This window comes from Oncorhynchus keta, chromosome 1, assembly GCF_023373465.1.
Source record: "Oncorhynchus keta strain PuntledgeMale-10-30-2019 chromosome 1, Oket_V2, whole genome shotgun sequence".
NCBI lineage: Eukaryota > Metazoa > Chordata > Actinopteri > Salmoniformes > Salmonidae > Oncorhynchus > Oncorhynchus keta.
Genome location: NC_068421.1, coordinates 31090203 through 31112167, shown reverse-complemented (window position 1 = coordinate 31112167; position 21965 = coordinate 31090203). Strand labels below are relative to the sequence as shown.

General features: G+C 44.3%; 1 protein-coding gene across 1 annotated transcript; it reads left to right on the top strand.

Moving 5' to 3' along the window:
• The first annotated feature begins 1232 nt into the window (after nucleotides 1-1232).
• LOC118394874 (forkhead box protein N1-like) lies at nucleotides 1233-21834 on the top strand. Its single transcript, XM_052518345.1, has 10 exons — nucleotides 1233-1347; nucleotides 10803-10968; nucleotides 12004-12375; nucleotides 14072-14266; nucleotides 14991-15121; nucleotides 17547-17643; nucleotides 19089-19296; nucleotides 19692-19864; nucleotides 19906-20155; nucleotides 20503-21834. Exons 2-10 carry the CDS (start codon nucleotides 10831-10833, stop codon nucleotides 20832-20834), a joined length of 1896 nt encoding a protein of 631 aa, XP_052374305.1. The 5' UTR covers nucleotides 1233-1347; nucleotides 10803-10830; the 3' UTR covers nucleotides 20835-21834.
• The last annotated feature ends 131 nt before the right edge of the window (nucleotides 21835-21965 follow it).

Sequence of the window (21965 nt, the reverse complement as noted above, 5' to 3'; positions counted from 1 at the left end):
CTTCTCTCCCTCTCCCCACCTCTCTCCAGCTCCCTCCCCCCTCTCCCCTTCTCTCCCTCTCCCCACCTCTCTCCAGCTCCCTCCCCCTCTCCCCTTCTCTCCCTCTCCCCACCTCTCTTCAGCTCCCTCCCCCTCCTCCCCTTCTCTCCCTCTCCCCACCTCTCTCCAGCTCCCTCCCCCCTCCTCCCCTTCTCTCCCTCTCCCCACCTCAGGTGTGGATCTTGGTCCATCTGTCAGTATAAAAGTTTGGAAGAGGTCTTCAGCGGTTCAGTCCATCATTTCCTTTCTCATTGAGAGGTCTTCTGTCAATGAGAGGCTCAAAGGGTCGACACCTGTCCTCTACCCAGAGCCACTCAGTCTATCTAACCCTTGGCATGTGACCGGCCTCACAGTGTGACACACCTGGCACTTCTTCTCTGACCCTGTGCCGTCTGCTCAGCACCTGACTGCCTGGCGCCACGTCCGCGACACACCTGGTCACACCTGGGTACGTCTAATCCAGTGGTTTCATTAGTTAGCTAATGCTATTTTATGCAGGTGATGATTTTTTTTTATGCAAGTGCATCAAACTGTCAAAAATGTTAAATATGCAAAAAAAGGATATCAAATAATAATATATTGCCATAGAAAATGAGAGCCCTGATGCATTCAAAGAACAGAAATGAGTGTCAATAGACCAAACTAGCTAATTTAACTAATGTGCTATACAGGCTCTTATGATTGGTGCAATTACACAGAGTGAACCAGATCCTATCCTACAGGTCCTCTTGCAGTGGGCGAGCTCTGAAACCACTAACTACCCACTCTCTGCCAGACGATAGGGGATGTGATTAAGGTGTATTTGATGTCCCATTCACACAAGTCCCCTTCTTTGAGTCAGGTAAAGAAAGAGATAAGGAGAGAGAGACAGAAGTGGTGACTTCAGCAGTACAGTAGCTAGGCCTTTGGAACCTGTTGTGACAGGTTTCCTTCCATGTATCTCATAGCGCTCTGCTGGGCTGCCGTGGGTTGGCTGAGGGCCAGACAGAAAGAGAGAAAAAGAGAGAGACAGTTAAAGAAGAGAGAGAATGAGCATGCGATTAATGCTCTGAAGGCTGGAACCAGCCCTTCAGCACTGCTTCCTACTACCACACTCTTCTGACTCAATATCACATCAACAGTATTCTTCAACAGAAGAATCGTTCTGTGGGAAAGTGTTCAAAGTGTATAGGCTAAGCCAAGTGAACTTAATAAATTCTTCTTCTTCATCAGACTGGACTGGAATGATTGATTGACTCCACGAGATTTAAAGAAGATACTGTGGCCTACTGTATAAGGCAGAACAAGATTGTTGTCGAGTCAAAGAGGGTGAGTTGAGCATCTCTAAATGGTCAAGAATGTGAAAAGGTTGGAAACTTTTGAGCAAGTATGGCGAACCTATGGCAATACACCTGTCTGTGCTTCTAAGCAGCTATTGCTCCTTTATTAAATGTGACATGCCTTATGAAATTACATTGAAAAACCTCATGTACAGCACGCTAAAGGCTCACAAGGAGGGGACCTTGTGGGGTGGTTGTGTGTTTGCTGGAGTGACACTAGTGTCAAAAGAAAAGCTGTGTCGTTGAACAAAGATGAGTCTTGTCTTCTTACCTGCATCTCTGATGTTTAACGGTTGAAAGGACACCGACTAATGACTTTAAACATGCTTTAGTGGCCCACTGGCCCTGTGTCAGCCACAATGGACTGAGTAACTATCCCTACTGTATGATGAACTAACTCATGATAAAATATTTAACAGATTTCCGTCATTACTGTCATCCAAGCATCTGTGATTTTCAAATATATGGATTAGGTGTTGTAGAGCCAAATGCTAAATGATAAGCTCTTGTAAGCAAATATATGGATCACGTCAGGGTTAGGGATATATTAACCTCCACTCCCAGGCTGTGCTACCGATGGTGAGGTGAAAGCCTGTGACAGAGGCTATGGTTGGTTATATAGCATAACAAAGTTAGAGACAAGGTGATCTAGGTCAGAGGGAGGCGCAGAGACAATCAGATAATCTAGAGACGTCCTGAGAGGTTAGAATTGTTAGCATGACAGCTGTCAATAAATCTCCAAGGGGGAAAGGTTGTAATGACATCTTTACGACAGATGAATGACAGGTTCCATAATGACATGGTGCCTGGGAACTGAAGGTTTCTGCAGTTTACAGAGAATAAACAGACGTCTTATTTTGAAACACTTACATAACATTAATCTTGAGCCTGAAAATGTTATGGATGCTTTTTTTAGCGGTGACAATAAGAAATAACCAAAGGTAAGAATACAAACATAAAGCAAATAGCTCAGTAGATAAACATTTTAGCATCCTGAAGTGAGGGACATCAAGGAGATTAACATTCAAAAGCTTTGATCATCACAGGAGTTTACAGGCTGTTTATACACAGGACAGGGGTTTACAGGCTGTTTATACACAGGACAGGGGTTTACAGGCTGTTTATACACAGGACAGGAGGTTACAGGTTGTCTATACACAGGACATTGGTTTACAGGCTGTTTATACACAGGACAGGAGGTTACAGGCTGTTTATACACAGGACAGGAGTTTACAGGTTGTTTATACACAGGACAGGAGTTTACAGGCTGTTTATACACAGGACAGGAGGTTACAGGTTGTTTATAAACAGGACAGGAGGTTACAGGTTGTTTATACACAGGACAGGAGTTTACAGGTTGTCTATACACAGGACAGGAGTTTACAGGCTGTTTATACACAGGACAGGAGTTTTCAGGCTGTTTATACACAGGACAGGAGTTTATAGGCTGTTTATACACAGGACAGGAGGTTACAGGTTGCTTACACACAGGACAGGAGGTTACAGGCTGTTTATACACATGACAGGACTTTACAGGTTGTTTATACACAGGACAGGAGTTTACAGGTTGTTTATACACAGGACAGGAGGTTACAGGTTGTTTATACACAGGACAGGGGTTTACAGGTTGTTTATACACATGACAGGAGGTTACAGGTTGTTTATACACAGGACAGGAGGTTACAGGTTGTTTATACACAGGACAGGAGGTTACAGGTTGTTTATACACATGACAGGAGGTTACAGGTTGTTTATACACAGGACAGGAGTTTACAGGTTGTTTATACACAGGACAGGAGGTTACAGGTTGTTTATACACAGGACAGGAGGTTACAGGTTGTTTATACACAGGACAGGAGATTACAGGCTGTTTATACACAGGACAGGAGGTTACAGGTTGTTTATACACAGGACAGGAGGTTACAGGTTGTTTATACACAGGACAGGAGTTTACAGGTTGTTTATACACAGGACAGGAGGTTACAGGCTGTTTATAAACAGGACAGGAGGTTACAGGTTGTTTATACACAGGACAGGAGGTTACAGGTTGTTTATACACAGGACAGGAGGTTACAGGTTGTTTATACACAGGACAGGAGGTTACAGGTTGTTTATACACAGGACAGGAGGTTACAGGTTGTTTATACACAGGACAGGAGGTTACAGGTTGTTTATACACAGGACAGGAGGTTACAGGTTGTTTATACACAGGGCAGGAGGTTACAGGTTGTTTATACACAGGGCAGGAGGTTACAGGTTGTTTATACACAGGACAGGAGGTTACAGGTTGTTTATACACAGGACAGGAGTTTACAGGTTGTTTATACACAGGGCAGGAGGTTACAGGTTGTTTATACACAGGACAGGAGGTTACAGGTTGTTTATACACAGGACAGGAGGTTACAGGTTGTTTATACACAGGACAGGAGTTTACAGGCTGTTTATAAACAGGACAGGAGTTTACAGGTTGTTTATACACAGGACAGGAGTTAACAGGTTGTTTATACACAGGACAGGAGGTTACAGGTTGTTTATACACAGGACAGGAGGTTACAGGTTGTTTATACACAGGACAGGAGTTTACAGGTTGTTTATACACAGGACAGGAGTTTACAGGCTGTTTATAAACAGGACAGGAGTTTACAGGTTGTTTATACACAGGACAGGAGTTTACATGTTGTTTATACACAGGACAGGAGGTTACAGGTTGTTTATACACAGGACAGGAGGTTACAGGTTGTTTATACACAGGACAGGAGGTTACAGGTTGTTTATACACAGGACAGGAGGTTACAGGTTGTTTATACACAGGACAGGAGTTTACAGGTTGTTTATACACAGGACAGGAGGTTACAGGTTGTTTATACACAGGGCAGGAGGTTACAGGTTGTTTATACACAGGACAGGAGGTTACAGGTTGTTTATACACAGGACAGGAGGTTACAGGTTGTTTATACACAGGGCAGGAGGTTACAGGTTGTTTATACACAGGACAGGAGGTTACAGGTTGTTTATACACAGGACAGGAGGTTACAGGTTGTTTATACACAGGGCAGGAGGTTACAGGTTGTTTATACACAGGACAGGAGGTTACAGGTTTTTGTTCCAGTCTTTCACTAGCACCTCATTCAGCTTATTGTGGTCTAAATTGTAGACGATGAATAGTTGGGGGCAGGAATAAAAACTTGCGCACAGTGCAGTACCCTGTGGCAGAAATCACCCATGTCTGTATTTTAGAATGACCGTCATATATTACCATGAGCTGACAATTTTGCATGATAGAGAACAATGTGTTGATCTACTTCTAACATAGTAATGTTGCACACTGCTGAGTAAATTCCTGACTAAAGTCCTGTGATAGGGTGATTTTCCTGATGGACGGGAGGTTCCCAAGTTCTTTCCATCTGTCTGGGTGATGGGGTGGGATGTGCTTCAACCTGAGGAGAACACAGCAGAAACATAAGGCCAAGGGAGGATACATTAACCTCACTGCTCAAATTTCAGTGCTGGTTCAAGTTGCTGAGAACCACAACTACCTTTTTTTAATGTGCAATTGCTTTGTAAACAGTGTTACATATTCATAAGCTTGATCGAGTTCTCACCGATTTACTGTTCATTTATCATATCATTATTCCACATACATTTTCTTTATATGCAATGGTGAAACACAAGGGAGGGCAAAGTGACAAGAAGAACGTTATCTAGCTAGCTAACGTTAGGTAAACAGACACTACATGTATGTATTGACTGATCATGTAAGAATACACAAATAACTTGGCTGTCTAGCAAGCCTAGATTGAACTGAAACATTTTCTCCCAAGCGGGGACTTCAGTCCGCCATTAATTCAGAAGTTTTTGTCATTTTCGCTGTGTCGCAAGGTGTTATGGGATAGCCTCCCTGGCGAAAAGAACAAAAAAGTATGCTTCCATGTGTACATTGTTTTCCAGACCTCCCAAGTACGCTTATAGAACTTCCGGTAAACTTAGCACATACTTACCTTTTCACGTTCTTATGTTTGGAATCGCACTTGAAAATGACAGTTGATTTCCGTACTCGCTATACGCTCTAGATAGAACACAAGTATGCGTTTTGGAACACTGCCAGTGTTTGTTTGACTAAATATTAGTCAAACAAAGACCTAACAGGAGCGCTGTGATTTGCATATATTACTGTATCACATGGTTGACAACAGCCCAGCCAGCACATTCACATGCAGGCATAAGAGCCTGTACAGAGAGGAGAGGCTCTGGGATTATGTTTTAGCCCGGTTTCATGAGCCTACCAAATGGTGTGTTTCAACAATGACATTAATTCAGTGATAGGGTTTACCCAGGAAAAACTTCCCCAAAAGGACTAATTGTTGGTAAACAGGTTGGAGGAACACCCTGCACATATATTTTGTATGTAATGTATATCTAAATTCCTCAAGAAAGGCATATAGTTAAGGGGCGGGAAACAGTAGCCACAGTATTTGGAGGCTTAGGTTCCAGCACAGCTCTAACACACCTGATTCAACAGATCAACTAATCATGATCTTCAATTTAAACGTGTATTAGTTGAAACAGTTGTGTTAGCGTTGAGTCAGAAGTTGCCCACCCTTGTCTTACTGTCTGTGACATGACATATAGGAGCATAGAGATACTGCACAGAAGCTTATAACGTCTGTGATGGAGGACTTCGAATGTCAACAGGTCACAAAACTGTAAGTAAAGTGAACGAGGGTTAAGTCCCTAGTATTTGTTCTTTGAGATAATATTCGTTTTCTCCCCTCATCTCACTGCTGGCACTCTGGGCTTTAGTTATAACAACACAGGAACCGACAGAGCAAAGGAGAAGAAAAGAAGGAGATGAAAAGAAGTACTTCCTAATTACATGATGGATGAAAGTGAAAAGGTAGACGTTCTTGGTCCATTAGAACTGCCAATCAAATGGTGTAAAGGTGAGGGTTAGTTATGGCAACACCTCAGGACTGGGACCGCTGAAACATGTCAGAAACAAGCACACCTGGGTTCAAATACTATTTAAAACCTTTGAAATACATTGAGCATTTGCTCTAGCTTGCCTTGAGTGCCAGATGGGTGGGTTTTGCAGTTTTGGAACTATTCTATTGGTCCATTAAACCAGGCATACTCAATCAAACACAAATAAAGTACCCATAATTATGTCAAATACTATTTGAACCCAGGTCTGTCAGAAACCAACACAACATTCAGCTTTAGAAGAGCTTTAAAGAGGAACTGGACACTTAGAGGAAAACCAACACCACTAAACATTGGTGTATCAAATTATTCACATATATCTTTTTGTCTTTAAATCAGATGGGAACCATTCATTCATACATTTTGGCTTGTAAATTGTGGGAATATCCCCAGGACAAACTGTGGACATTTTAATATCTGATTTTTTCGTTTTCTGTAGAGTTATGATAACATGGCAGAGTTGGCAGACTGGTGTCATTCCTTTTCCCACATCAACTCACAGACAATGGCAGCGTTTGTTCATCTGAACGGCACATACATTTGTCAGTATTAGCTTCTGGTTGTGGGGACCATTATCAATACACAGTTCCTAGAGTTAAATCATTTTGACATTAAGGTTCATTCTGTAGATGTATTGCAGTATATTGGTTAGTTCCCAACGAATGACCCTGCTGTTTTTAGTTTTATTTTATTTTATTTTATTTGACCATTTAAAAAAACAAGCACACATAAAACTTGAAAAAGCCATACATGTGAATGTGAAGGTATACTTGTCACATGGTAAGTACACTTCACCAATGCCATGAAGGTCCAGCCCTTTTATCGGAGGTCACAGTGCACATACAAACAGGGATGTCACACTATAGTCCTTAACCTCCCACAGATCCCTCTCCACCTTGAAAGCAGTTAACCTTCTATGGCCAAAGAAATGACAGCACAGTGTTTTTTTCTCTTGATCAACCATTCTTCCTCGTCAGTGCAACTCCAAACGGCCAATCAGAGGTTTGTGTCAAGCAGGGCAAAGGAGCAGTTGCTGCAACAGAACAAAGGCTGTCTCAACTCTGACATTTCACTTCCTTTTTTACTTTTGTATTGAATCTCTCTCTCTCTCGCGCTCTACTTCTCTAAAACAGGTCACTGTCAATAATGGCTGACCCAGGCCGTGAGCCCGGACCTGACCCCACTCTCCGAGGGTGTCTCAGGGGGAGTTGGGATATGCAAAACACACACACACACACACACACACACACACACACACACACACACACACACACACACACACACACACACACACACACACACACACACACACACACACACACACACACACACACAAGGGTCTTGATTTCACCCTTCAACCCAACTCAGCAATAGCTGGTTGTGAGTGATCTAATCTTCACGGTTTGTTGCCCATTTTAATGAGCTTTGAGGTGTGTGTGTGTGTGTGTGTGTGTGTGTGTGTGTGTGTGTGTGTGTGTGTGTGTGTGTGTGTGTGTGTGTGTGTGTGTGTGTGTGTGTGTGTGTGTGTGTGTGCGTGTGTGTGCGTGTCTGTGCGTGCATTGATGTGTATAAGTGTGTGTGTATGAAGTCACGCTTCCTGGAACCTCTGCCACATGTCTCACACCTCTGCTGGGATCTGATAACAGAGCTGTAAACTGATGAAGATGGAAAACCACCTTGCCAGTGCCATAGAGCCAACTTACAGTTGAAGTCGGAAGTTTACATACACTTAGGTTGTTTTCAACCACTCCACAAATTTCTTGTTAAGAAACTATAGTTTTGGCAAGTCGGTTAGGACATCTACTTTGTGCATGACACAAGTAATTTTTCCAACAATTGTTTACAGACAGATTATTTCACTTATAATTCACTGTATCACAATTCCAGTGAGTCAGAAGTTTACATAGTTGACTGTGCCTTTAAACAGCTTGGAAAATACCAGAACATGATGTCATGGCTTTAGAAGCTTCTGATAGGCTAATTGACATCATTTGAGTCAATTGGAGGTGTACCTGTGGATGTATTTCAAGGCCTACCTTCAAACTCAGTGCCTCCTTGCTTGACATCATGGAAAAATCTAAAGAAATCAGCCAACACCTCAGAAGAAAATTGTAGACCTCCACAAGTCTGGTTCATCCTTGGGAGCAATTTCCAAATGCCAGAAGGTACCACGTTCATCTGTGCAAACAATAGTAAATAAGTATAAACACCATGGGACCGCGCAGCTGTCATACCGCTCAGGAAGGAGACGCCTTCTGTCTCCTAGAGATTAACGTAATTTGGTGCGAAAAGTGCCAATCAATCCCAGAACAACAGCAAAGGTCCTTGTGAAGATGCTGGAGGAAACAGGTACAGAAGTATCTATATCCACAGTAAAACGAGTCCTATATCGACATAACCTGAAAGGCCGCTCAGCAAGGAAGAAGCCACTGCTCCAAAACCGCCATAAAAAAGCCAAACTATGGTTTGCAACTGCACATGGGGACAAAGATCGTACTTTTTGGAGAAATATCCTCTGGTCTGATGAAACCAACATAGGACTGTTTGGCCATAATGACCATCGTTATGTTTGGAGGGAAAAGGGGGAGGCTTGCAAGCCAAAGGACACCATCCCAACCATGAAGCACGGGCGTGGCAGCATCATGTTGTGGAGGTTATTTGCTGCAGGAGGGACTGGTGTACTTCACAAAATAGATGGCAACATGAGGCAGAATAATGATGTGGATATATTGAAGCAACATCTCAAGACATCAGTCAGGAAGTTAAAGCTTGGTCGCAAATATCCCCAAGCATACTTCCAAAGTTGTGGCAAAATGGCTTGAGGATAACAAAGTCAAGGTATTGGAGTGGCCATCACAAAGCCCTGACCTCAATCCTATAGAAAAATTGTGGGCAGAACTGAAAAGCGGGTGTGAGCAAGGAGGCCTGCAAACCTGACTCAATTACACCAGCTCTGTCAGGAGGAATGGGCCAAAAATCACCCAATTTATTATGTGAAGCTTGTGGAAGGCTACCTGAAACGTTTGACCCAAGATAAACAATTTAAAGGCAACGCTACCAAATACTAATTGAGTGTATGTAAACTTCTGACCCACTGGGAATGTGATGAAAGAAATAAAACCTGAAATAAATCATTCTCTCTACTATTATTCTGACATTTCACATTCTTAAAATAAAGTGGTGATCATAACTGACCTAAGACAGGGAATTTTTACTAGGATTAAATGTCAGGAATTGTGAAAAACTGAGTTTAAATGTATTTGTGTCTGTAAACAGTTGTTTGAAACATTACTTGTGTCATGCACAAAGTAGATGTCCTAACCGACTTGCCAAAACTATAGTTTGTTGGAGTGGTTGAAAAACGAGTTTAATTGACTCCAACCTATGTGTATGTAAACTTCCGACTTCAACAGTAGTTTTGCGAGCCAATGCTAACTAGCTTAGTAGAAAAATGGCTTAATTGCCAGAATCTCACAGTATCCCTTAAACCTAGTCCTAGACTAAATGTTTCTCCATTTAAAGTGCTTCTTAGTCAAAGATTAGGCTTAATCTGTGTCTGGGATACTTTTTCATCGAGCCTGCAGTCCCCATAACTGTACACTAAAAGATGACATATTGTATAGGCCCTAGTCTGTTAACAATGATAACTCAGAGATGCCCAGAAGACCGGTGAGATGTTACATTGGGGTTAAATGCTGTAGCCTACCTGAAAGGTACATTCATACTATGAATGACACAGACTATGAAAGATACAATAAGGATATGATGTAACGCATGGATGGCACTGGCAAGCGTCAACCACACACAGATTAATCATGCAAGCCACTGTGCATACAGTACATGTCATGAACCTGTGAAAGCTAGGCATGACACATTTACAATTCCAAATAACATAGATTAAAAAAACACAGGAAATGCGATTGTGACTCATAACACACATTCAACTACACTGAGTGTACAAAACATGGACAAGAGAAACCTGGTATGTTGTGAATCCAGGTGAAGCTATGATCCCCTTTTGATGTCACCTGTTAAATCCACTTCAATCATTGTAGATGATTAAAGAAGGATTTTTAAGCCTCGGGACAATTGAGACATGGATGTGCAAGACAAAATATTTAAGTGCCTTTGAACCGTAGGTGCCAGGTGCACCAGTTTGAGTGTGTCAAGAACTGCAACGCTGCTGGGTTTTTCATGCTCAACAGTTTCCCATGTTTATCAAGAATGTTCCACCATCCAAAGGACATCCAGCCAACATGGCACAACTGTGGGAAGCATTGGAGGCAACATGGGCCAGCATCCCTGTGGAATGCTTTCGACACCTTGTAGAGACCATGCTCTGACAAATTGAGGCTGTCTGAGGGCGAAAGGGGGTGCAACTCAATATTAGGAAGGTGTTCCTGATATTTTATAACCTCAGTGTATACCACGCCCCAAACTCAAACACGTTTCTATTCTTCCCAGGTGCAGATTTCCTCATAGGTACATCATCATGTCTACAGAATCTCCCAGCTCCACGTGTACTCACAGTGCCAACAAGTCCCTGACAACGACACCAGCCCCTCAGATCTCCTCCCTACGCACCTGTGAGCCTCCAGGGTCCTCCCTCCAGCAGATGGTGCACTCACAGGTACCAGAATCCACTGAAAACTGTTTATTTTACAGTTTCACCTAGAAATACACTCCCTCCATTTAGATTCAGCCCAAAGCCATGCATGCTTTACCCATCTCATCTCCTTTCCTGCACCTGCATTAGGCTGCTGTTCCTCCAGAGGTAATTCCAGAATCCACATTGTGATCTTAGTGCATAAGCCCATAGCTGTTTGAATAACCAGACCTCGGTTCAAGTAGTATTTTTTGGTTCCATTGGTTGCTTTTCATTGGTAATTTTCATTGTGGCAGATAAAGTATTTGAAAAAAGTGAATACTATTTGAACCCAGGTCTGCTTGCAACATGGATATTGTTTTTAAGTGAATCTAAAAGGATTTATAAACTGGCTGGTTTGAGCCCTGAATGCTGATTGGCTGACAGCCGTGGTATATCAGACCGTATACCACTGGTAACATTGGTTACCAGTTTATAATAGCAGTAAGACACCTCGGGGGTTTATGATATATGGACAATATACCACAGGCTAAGGGCTGCATCCATGCACTCCACGTTGCATTGTGCCTAAGAACAGTCCTTAGCCGTGGAACAGTCCTTAGCCGTGGTATATTGGCCATATACCACACATCCTCGGTCCTTATTGCTTAAGTCAACTATCTACTTATCACACACACAAGACCTTTTCAAGGACAAGATGCCCTGGAGGAAATGTGTTAAGTTTTATCCTGACATTAATCACGTTCCTCTTCTTTTGGACTAATGAATTACCCACCCCTGGGGCAGCAATGTGCCAGTAAATACTGGAGATCTCTATCTATAGGAGATGTAAATACCCCCCCGGCCAAAACAGGCATGATGTGCTTAAACCCAAATTATGTCTGCTTCCCAAATAGCGCCCTATAGGATGTCATTTGGGATACAGGCAATGCCAGGAGATAAAATATATGTGTTTCTTGGCTATTTCCTTGCATTGTTTCATGATTACAGATGCCAGCCAGGAGATTCTGGATGTTGCTAAATAACCAGCTAACAATTTGTATATTAATCTCTCCTCAGTGTCATGACAGCAGTTCTGTGTCATTTACCACTGCCCAGCGTGAGAAAGAAAGCGCCACCTACAGACAGAGAAATGCCGCTGCAGAGACCTGCAGGAGGCACAGCATTGATGGAGCCATGGTAACACAGAGTCAAAGGTCAAACTTAGAGTCAGTGTCAGCTGACCGCTTCCACCCCTACCGTCGTCAGTTCAGCAACGGTGGGGTTGCCACTGGTTGGCTGGCCCCTGGTCCCCCTGGTCCCCCTGGGTCTCATCCCTTCATCAGTCGTGGAGAGGTGGAGTCTCCAGATGGCTTCACAGACACATCAACCAGTGAGGAACAGACATGCTGGGATAGATACAACGGGAGTTTCCAGGCTTCCAGACTGATGGTATGATACAGTGATATTCATACTCTAAATGGCTATTCATTCATGGTACACGCTAACAGCTGAACTGTAGTACCCAAATGTACATGGCCATTGAGGAGAGCCCCACCAGTAAGCAGTTCCCCATAGACAGATCTCTCAATCATACCTACAGCTCCTATCCACACACACGCACACGCGCATGCACACGTCACAGGAAGGCCATAAAGATCATCAAGGACAACAACCACCCGAGCCACTGCCTGTTCACCCCGCTATCATCCAGAAGGCGAGGTCAGTACAGGTGCATCAAAGCTGGGACCGAGAGACTGAAAAACAGCTTCTATCTCAAGGCCATCAGACTGTGGCGGAGATCTTTGTGGGCTATACTCGGCCTTGTCTCAGGATGGTAAGTTGGTGGTTGAAGATATCCCTCTAGTGGTGTGGGGGATGTGCTTTGGCAAAGTGGGTGGGGTTATATCCTTCCTGTTTGGCCCTGTCCGGGGGTGTCCTCGGATGGGGCCACAGTGTCTCCTGACCCCTCCTGTCTCAGCCTCCAGTATTTATGCTGCAGTAGTTTATGTGTCGGGGGGCTAGGGTCAGTTTGTTATATCTGGAGTACTTCTCCTGTCCTATTCGGTGTCCTGTGTGAATCTAAGTGTGCGTTCTCTAATTCTCTCCTTCTCTCTTTCTTTCTCTCTCTCGGAGGACCTGAGCCCTAGGACCATGTCCCAGGACTACCTGACATGAGGACTCCTTGCTGTCCCCAGTCCACCTGGCCATGCTCCTGCTCCAGTTTCAACTGACCTGAGCCCTAGGACCGTGCCCCAGGACTACCTGACATGAAGGCTCCTTGCTGTCCCCAGTCCACCTGACTGTGCTGCTGCTCCAGTTTCAACTGTTCTGCCTTATTATTATTCGACCATGCTGGTCATTTATGAACATTTGAACATCTTGGTCATGTTCTGTTATAATCTCTACCCGGCACAGCCAGAAGAGGACTGGCCACCCCACATAGCCCGGTTCCTCTCTAGGTTTCTTCCTAGGTTTTGGCCTTTCTAGGGAGTTTTTCCTAGCCACCGTGCTTTTACACCTGCATTGTTTGCTGTTTGGGGTTTTAGGCTGGGTTTCTGTACAGCACTTTGAGATATCAGCTGATGTACGAAGGGCTATATAAATAAATTTGATTTGATTTGATTTGTTAAACAGCCACCACTAACATTGAGTGGCTGCTGCCAACACACTGACTCAACTCCAGCCACTTTAATAATAGGAATTGATGTAAAATATATCACTAGCCACTTTAAACGATGCTACTTAATATAATGTTTACATACCCTACATTATTTATCTCACATGTATACATATATACTGTACTCTATATCATCTACTGCATCTTTATGTAATACATGTATCACTAGCCACTTTAAACTATGCCACTTTGTTTACATACTCATCTCATATGTATATACTGTACTCGATACCATCTACTGCATCTTGCCTATGCTGCTCTGTACCATCACTCATTCATATATCTTTATTTACATATTCGTTATCCCTTTACACTTGTGTGTATAAAGAAGTAGTTTTGGAATTGTTAGCTAGATTACTCGTTGGTTATTACTGCATTGTCGGAACTAGAAGCACAAGCATTTCGCTACGCTCGCATTAACATCTGCTAACCATGTGTATGTGACAAATACAATTTGTTTGATTTGATTTGATCACAATGCTGCCAATGAGTTTCCTCAGATTTCATTACTTGTATAATGCATTTATATTCATTCATTCCCTTCATTCAACACAGCAGGGCTCCCAGCACTCTTACCCAGAACCACTGGCTGCACCCAAGGAACCTTCCTGCTTCCTGTCCCAAGGCCATGCCTCCTACAGCCCCCTAGCCCCACTGCAGCAGGTGAGTGGGCAGGACCAAAGTACAGGGGGAGGGGTTAACTTAAGGGGGAGGTTCTTAGAGGAGTTTAACTCAATAGGGTGGTTTAGGTGGGCTATAGAGCGCAATAGTAATGTCTTTTTGTAGGCACTAAGGGAGGGCATTTTGTAGGGTTTTTTGATAAACACAGAAAATAAGGTCTATGGTAACACGGGTTTAGGAGATCTTATGGTATATGTTTTGTTCTATGAGATAATCTTAATCTGCTAACGTTACAAATATTGAATTTTGATGCATTTATGTGTATGGAGGGGGTGTAAGGTGTGAGGTGTATCAAAACAAGCACACAAAGCACTTAAATGCTTCATAATTCATAAATGTCCGATTAACTGACTAATATTCTCTCAAAGAACAAAACTCATTTATATTTTTTAGGTCTACAAACTGTTGGTTTGGGTGGAATGTTGGTGCTGTATAGGTTGGTTGACACAGAAACTACCTACGGTACTGCATATCTTTTCAAGAGTTAGTGCCCTTGAAAAATAACTTGTCAAAACACCTTGCCAAGGAAAATAACACTTTGCCAACAGGGCTTGGTTATATCATACCGTGAACTTGTAACAGTAGAGGGTTGGCTGAACACAGCTGTGCGGTTTGGAAAGACCTCACTGTGTACTCACTTTGTGACTAAAGTAATACAAGTTCTGCTGTAACAATGTGTGTATGTGTGTGTTTGTGTTCTCTCTAGTTCTCACCAGGTGTGTATTCTACCAGTGGAAAATCCAAAAGTTCTCAGTACTCTCTCCAGTGCCTCTCCACTCCAACCCATCAGGACAGTAGCATGCAGTCCCTCTTCCCCAAGCCCATCTACTCATACAGGTGAACACGCTACTTCGATACTCCATACATGTGCATAATCACAATCTATTACCAATCCGTACAATTAGGTTTTGGAATTTGGTGTAACATGAATTATATATTAAAGACCTTATTTAATCAAGACTGTATTCAATCAAGACCTTATTCAATCAAGACCTTATTCAATCAAGACCTTATTCAATCAAGACCTTATTCAATCAATACCTTATTCAATCAAGACCTTATTCAATCAATACCTTATTCAATCAAGACCTTATTCAATCAAGACTGTATTCAATCAATACCTTATTTAATCAAGACCTTTTTCAATCAAGACCTTATTTAATCAAGCCCTTATTCAATCAAGACCTTATTCAATCAAACCCATTTCTCAATATTGATTACTCTTCTTTCTCTGCCTGTTTGAAGTCATGTTTACAGGGCGAAACAAAAATCATTTGAACTGTAAGCATGTCAGTTCTTTAATAACCCTTTACCAGTTCAGATTGAAAGGGAACCAAAGTATATACTGTATATTTGGTGTATGGAGGGGATGTAAGGTGTGAGGTGTGAGGTGTGAGGTGGATGGAGGGGGTGTAAGGTGTGAGGTGTGAGGTGGATGGAGGGGGTGTAAGGTGTGAGGTGTGAGGTGGATGGAGGGGGTGTAAGGTGTGAGGTGGATGGAGGGGGTGTAAGGTGTGAGGTGGATGGAGGGGGTGTAAGGTGTGAGGTGGATGGAGGGGGTGTGAGGTGTGAGGTGGATGGAGGGGGTGTAAGGTGTGAGGTGGATGGAGGGGGTGTAAGGTGTGAGGTGGATGGAGGGGGTGTGAGGTGTGAGGTGGATGGAGGGGGTGTAAGGTGTGAGGTGGATGGAGGGGGTGTAAGCTGTGAGGTGGATGGAGGGGGTGTAAGGTGTGAGGTGTGAGGTGTGAGGTGTGAGGTGGATGGAGGGGGTGTAAGGTGTGAGGTGTGAGGTGGATGGAGGGGGTGTAAGGAGTGAGATGGATGGAGGGGGTGTAAGGTGTGAGGTGTGAGGTGGATGGAGGGGGTGTAAGGTGTGAGGTGAATGGGATGTGTGAGGTGTGCGGCATGAGGTGTGAGGTGGATGTAGGGGTGTGAGGTGTGATTTGGATGGGGGGGTGTGCGGTTTGAAGCGGATGGGGGTTGTGTGAGGTGTAAGGTGGATGAGGGGTGTGTCAGGTATGAGGTGTGTGTGAGGTGGATTGGGTGTGTGTGAGGTGTGAGGTGGATGGGGTGTGCGTGAGGTGTAAGGTGGATGAGAAGTGTGTGTGAGGTGTGAGATGGATGGAGTGTATGTGAGGTGGATAGAGGCTGTCTGAGGTGTGAGGTGTGAGATGGATGGAGTGTGTGTGAGGTGGATAGAGGCTGTGTGAGGTGTGAGGTGGATGGGGGGGTGTGAGGTGTACAGCGTGTGCGGCGTGAGGTGTGAGGTGGATGGGGGGGTGCGGTGTGAGGCGTGAGGTGGATGGGGGCTGTGTGAGGTGTGAGGTGTGAGGTGTGAGGTGTGAGGTGGATGGGGGTGTGAGGTGTGAGGTGTGAGGTGTGAGGTGTGAGGTGTGAGGTGTGAGGTGTGAGGTGTGAGGTGGATGGGGGTGCGGTGTGGCGTGAGGTGGATGGGGGGGTGCGGTGTGAGGCGTGAGGTGTGAGGTGTGAGGTGTGAGGTGTGAGGTGTGAGGTGTGAGGTGTGAGGTGTGAGGTGTGAGGTGGATGGGGGGTGTGCGGTGTGAGGTGTGAGGTGTGAGGTGGATGTAGGGGTGTGAGGTGTGAGTTGGATGGGGGGGTGTGAGGTATGAGGTGGATGGGGGCTGTGTGAGGTGTGAGGTGGATGGGGGCTGTGTGATGTGTGAGGTGGATGGGGGCTGTGTGAGATGTGAGGTTGATGAGATGTGTGTGTGAGATGTGAGATGGATGGTGTGTGTGTGAGTTGGATGAGGTGTGTGAGGTGTGAGGTGTGAGGTGGATGGGGGTGTGTGCGGTGTGAGATGGATGGGGTGTGTGTGAGGTGTGCGGTGGATGGAGGGGTGTGAGGTGTGAGTTGGATGGAGGGGTGTGAGGTGTGAGTTGGATGGAGGGGTGTGAGGTGTGAGTTGGATGGAGGGGTGTGAGGTGTGAGTTGGATGGGGGGGTGCGGTGTGAGGTGTGAGGTGGATAAGGGGTGTGTGAGGTATGAGGTGTGTGTACACACAGGTAAAACCCTTTTTGGTTCCAGGTAGAACTCTTTCTACAGAAGGTTCTACATGGAACCCAAAAGGGCTCTCCTCTGGGGACAGTCGATGAACCCTTTTGGAACCCTACTGTATATGTAATGAATAAACAACACTGTGATGTTAAATAATATAATATATGTTATCATATGCAATAATAATATAATATGGACTACAACTGATTGACTACACTGACTACAATGTTTGTCTTCAATCCGTAGCATTCTGATCTTCATGGCTCTGAGGAACAGTAAGACAGGGAGTCTCCCGGTTAGTGAGATCTACAGGTTCATGACTGAACACTTCCCCTACTTCAAGGTACAGCAGGAGGACATTATGGCTTCTCACTGACCCAACAGTCATCTCTGTGTCTTCATAACTCTTTCATCATTTTCATGTATTTTATCTGTGAAATGTCACAGGCAGAGTTGTTATAACCATTGCTATACCATTGTATTTACATGTGGTTTGAAAGACTCAATCACTGAGAGATCAACGCCTGCTGATCTTCAATCCTCTCATATCTGGCGATAAGCCCTTTATAGAAGGACATGGAGAGGGAGAGAGAGAGAAACCATATCTTTTCTTTAGAGGCTCCATAGATGAATGATGAATGATACTATAATAGTGTATATAGATCCAACTGTGTGCCAAAGCAGAAGCAGCCTTTGCCGTAGACTAGCCTCGTCCCCAGCCATTTGTTAGGCATCATCAACCCCTACCTATTCTATAGAGAATTCAGGCGTGGTCTCTAGGACCTAGTAAAAAATAGTGCACTAGGGAACAGGGTGCTATTTGGGACTCAGACTGTGTTTATCGAGGCTAGCCGTGGGCCACCCCGGCTGATACCCGTTAGGGCTTGATCAGTGTCTTCTCATCCATCAAGATGCTTATAGACCCATGAAGTGGTTGGCTGTTTGTTGGCTGTCAGTCTGGCTGGCTATCTGACCTGCTGTCTGTCTGTCTGTCTGTCTGTCTGTCTGTCTGTCTGTCTGTCTGTCTGTCTGTCTGTCTGTCTGTCTGTCTGTCTGTCTGTCTGTCTGTCTGTCTGTCTGTCTGTCTGTCCGGCTGGCTGGCTGGCTGGCTGGCTGGCTGGCTGGCAGGCTCTCTGTATGTCTGGCTGTCTGTCTGTCTGGCGTAGGAAGAGGAGGAATGTACAACGTAGCACTGCAGCAGCTTTGGCTCCTCTTCAGCCGAACATACTGTAGAACCTATGACTGAGAGACTGCCTCTGGGGGGGTGTGTGTGTGTGTGTGTGTGTGTGCAATGTGGCCCTACCCCTGCTTTGGTTCCTCTTGACTTTTGACTTGATTTTTAATGACTTTTAACCCCTATTTTGGTAAAAAGCTGAGGGTTGGGGCTGGACAGAGCTATGGATGCAGAGACTGACCATTCATGACATCACATTATATTTTTAAGCTGTATATTGTTTATTTGCATTGAATGTTTACAAACAGTGGAGTAAAACAAGTGTAAATGTTGGGTTCTGAACTAACTTCTAAGCTATATTCTTCAAGGATGAATGGGTAAATATCATTCATTGGAATGTCAAGAAATGGATGCATCAATCGCAGATAGCCCCTTTAAGAAATTCATAAATATGTTAAATATACTTCAAAGCAATACCTTGATTATTTACATATATTACTGTATAGTTTGTGGCTATAAACATTGAACAATTAAAAATTGGAGGGGAAAAAAGTGTCCCATGGAAAATTAAAATACTGTTACTGTACATTTCTCCTCTCCTTTCTGTCTCTCAGACGGCTCCAGATGGATGGAAGAACTCGGTCCGCCACAATCTGTCTCTGAATAAGTGCTTTGAGAAGGTGGAGAATAAGATTGGCAACTCTTCCCGTAAGGGCTGCCTGTGGGCCCTCAACCCAGCCAAGATAGAGAAGATGCAGGAGGAGCTACACAAGTGGCGCCGCAAAGACCCCCTCACGGTCCGCAAGAGCATGGCCAGGCCAGGTAGGTGGTCTATACATCACAGACCAGGACTCCCCTTAGACCTGGCCCATGTTTTATTTGCACTTCCTCAAAGTTCAGATGCCAGTGTTTTAATGGACTGTAAGCTTGGCAATCCTCAGGTCCGCCATGGCATAAATGACACCCTAAATAAGATGGTTCTATGTTACTCAGAACGATTCAAGTACAGTTTCTGTTGTTACAGACAGGGCATGTTACCTTGGAGACCGAGCAACACCAGTGTTCTGGTGATTCTATCCACTCAGCCTTTTTGGCAGCTGTTACCGGAGATAAATGTAAGGTCCTCTCAATTTACCCATCTCTCTCGCTCTCTCTCTCTCTCGCACTCTCTCTCTCTCGCACTCTCTCTCTTCTTCTCTCTCTCTCTGTTTTCTCAGAGGACCTGGATCGCCTGTTGGGGGAAAGACCAGGGAATCTGAAATCTTTACCTTTTTACCACCAGACCCAACTGGCAAGATCCACCACAAACTACAACCCTACCCCTTCCTCCCTCACTTCATCCCAGCCTCCAGAGCCCTGTCGTCATCTCCAACGTCCCCTCTACCCCCACGTCCCCCTTCCACCCTGACAGTCAACCAGCACCCCCGCTACATGTCCCCCACCACCCCCCACCCCTTCTCCTTCTACTCCCCCTGCGGACAGCAGCCTCCATCAGGTATCCCTCCCAATGTGGGTACCTTGGGTTCCCCTTTGGCGGAGCAGACACCCTCCAACTGTAGCGCCACCATACAGGCAGAGTATAAATTTGGGCCCAGGAGCATGCAGGAGCTACAGCTAGAGGGAGATGCTATTAACGATATCGACACGCTCAACCCCAGCTTGACTGACCTGCAGCTCCACGGTGAGTGAGTGAGAGAGAGTGAGAGAGTGAGAGAGAGAGAGTGAGAGAGAGAAAGAGTGAGAGAGAGTGAGAGAGTGAGAGAGAAAGAGAGAGAGAGAGAGAGAGAGAGAGAGAGAGAGAGAGAGAGAGAGAGAGAGAGAGAGAGAGAGAGAGAGAGAGAGAGAGAGAGAGAGAGAAGAGAGAGAGAGAGAGAGAGAGAGAGAGAGAGAGAGAGAGAAAGAGAGAGAGAGAGAGAGAGAGAGAGAGAGAGAGAGAGAGAGAGAGAGAGAGAGAGAGAGAACCATATTCAGGAATTATTTTTATACAATCTTCAACAGGATTAGCAACCCTGTTCACTCTCTTCTCAGGTTACTTGTGGGAGGAGCTGAGAGAGGACAGCCTGGCTCCTGATTCGCTGGTAGCAATCAGTCCCTCCTCGTCCCCCTCATCTTCCCAGCCAACACACTTCCTCCTGGGGTCAAGTCTGAGGAGCACCTGTCCTGTCAACCAGACATCAGAGTTAATCTCTGTCGGGCTGGGGAAGGAGGAGGAAGAAGAAGATGAGGAGGAGATGGACGGAGGATGTGGAGGTCCATCAGACCTACATATTAATGGACAGTACCACACAGCCTACACAGGTGTGGAGAGTTTAGCTGGTTACCTCACTTCCATGGGGAACTCCCCCATACCTTTGCTTTGAAGCCCAGGAATAGACTGGGGTTGTGAAGGTCAAGACTTATCACAATGTAGCAATGAAACAGCGACAATATTGTGCACAGTTTGATCACAACCAAACATCATATTTTTGCTTTGCTTTGAACCTGCAGAGCTTGTTGGTTCAATTAGTCTACAATTAGCCTAAATCAAATCTGTGAGCGTGTAGGGGTTCAGGTTTTATCACAATTGCATTAACAATATGTTTTTATTCATGTCATTGACTGTGGCTGGGTCAAATTCAAAACTTGACATTCAAAAAGCTCATGACACTGTTCAGTGAATAGGAGTAGAGTGCAGTACCACCTAACTTCACACAAGATGGCAGCAGAGAGCTGTAGTGACTTATTTAATGGAACTTTAGAGTTGTTGATAGAAATACAGCGCTGGTGACATTTCTTCCTTATTCTACACTACAGAGAATCATATCTGTTCTACACAACATATTTCTATGTTGAACATTTTGTGAAGTATCTTTCTCCTGAATAAGCCCCCTGGTGTGATATGTTCCCGCTTTTTCAATTTGCATTTTATTCAGTTTATGGTGACAAGAGATGATTCAAGCCATCTGGTTTTTAGCTCAAAGCTAATGAATGTAATTACAAAATTTGTCTTAGCATAATTTCTGATACGAAACAGGGAACATACGCACTGTTAACTCAATTAATTTTCTTTCTAGAAATAGTTTTCAAAGCTTTCTAGCTAAATTACCATTCAGGATGGAAGTCAATCTCAAGGCAGAGCCAGACAATTGTTCTCAGACCTCCCTCTAGTTCCTGTAAGTCCTATCTAATAATTTAGGTTCCATAAATATGAAAGTGAATAAGGTGACATCACCTTACCAGGAACAAGTTTTGAGAGTGTGTTTTAGTCATAGCATGTGTGAAAAGGCCCTTTTTCTTGTATGGAATAACTGAGTATATAGTAAACTGTGTTTGATTTATAGCTCTTAAACTGATTCATGATTTGATATTCTAGTCTAGGCAATTTGTTCTGCATCTATCTAATTTCTGTCCATCACAAATCTATCCAGACATTGTAAAACAACCTTTGATATAATTGGCTGTTCCCACATATTGTAGCTGGTGTCATTGTTTTACCATCTTGGGTATCAAGT

Bases quoted from the DNA above. Each gene is read 5' to 3' on its own strand.
- LOC118394874 (XM_052518345.1), top strand. From the start codon at position 10,831: ATGTCTACAGAATCTCCCAGCTCCACGTGTACTCACAGTGCCAACAAG. The intron at 14,267-14,990 runs GTGAGTGGGCAG...TGTTCTCTCTAG, and splicing joins CCCTAGCCCCACTGCAGCAG to TTCTCACCAGGTGTGTATTC. The intron at 20,156-20,502 runs GTGAGTGAGTGA...CTCTCTTCTCAG, and splicing joins GACTGACCTGCAGCTCCACG to GTTACTTGTGGGAGGAGCTG.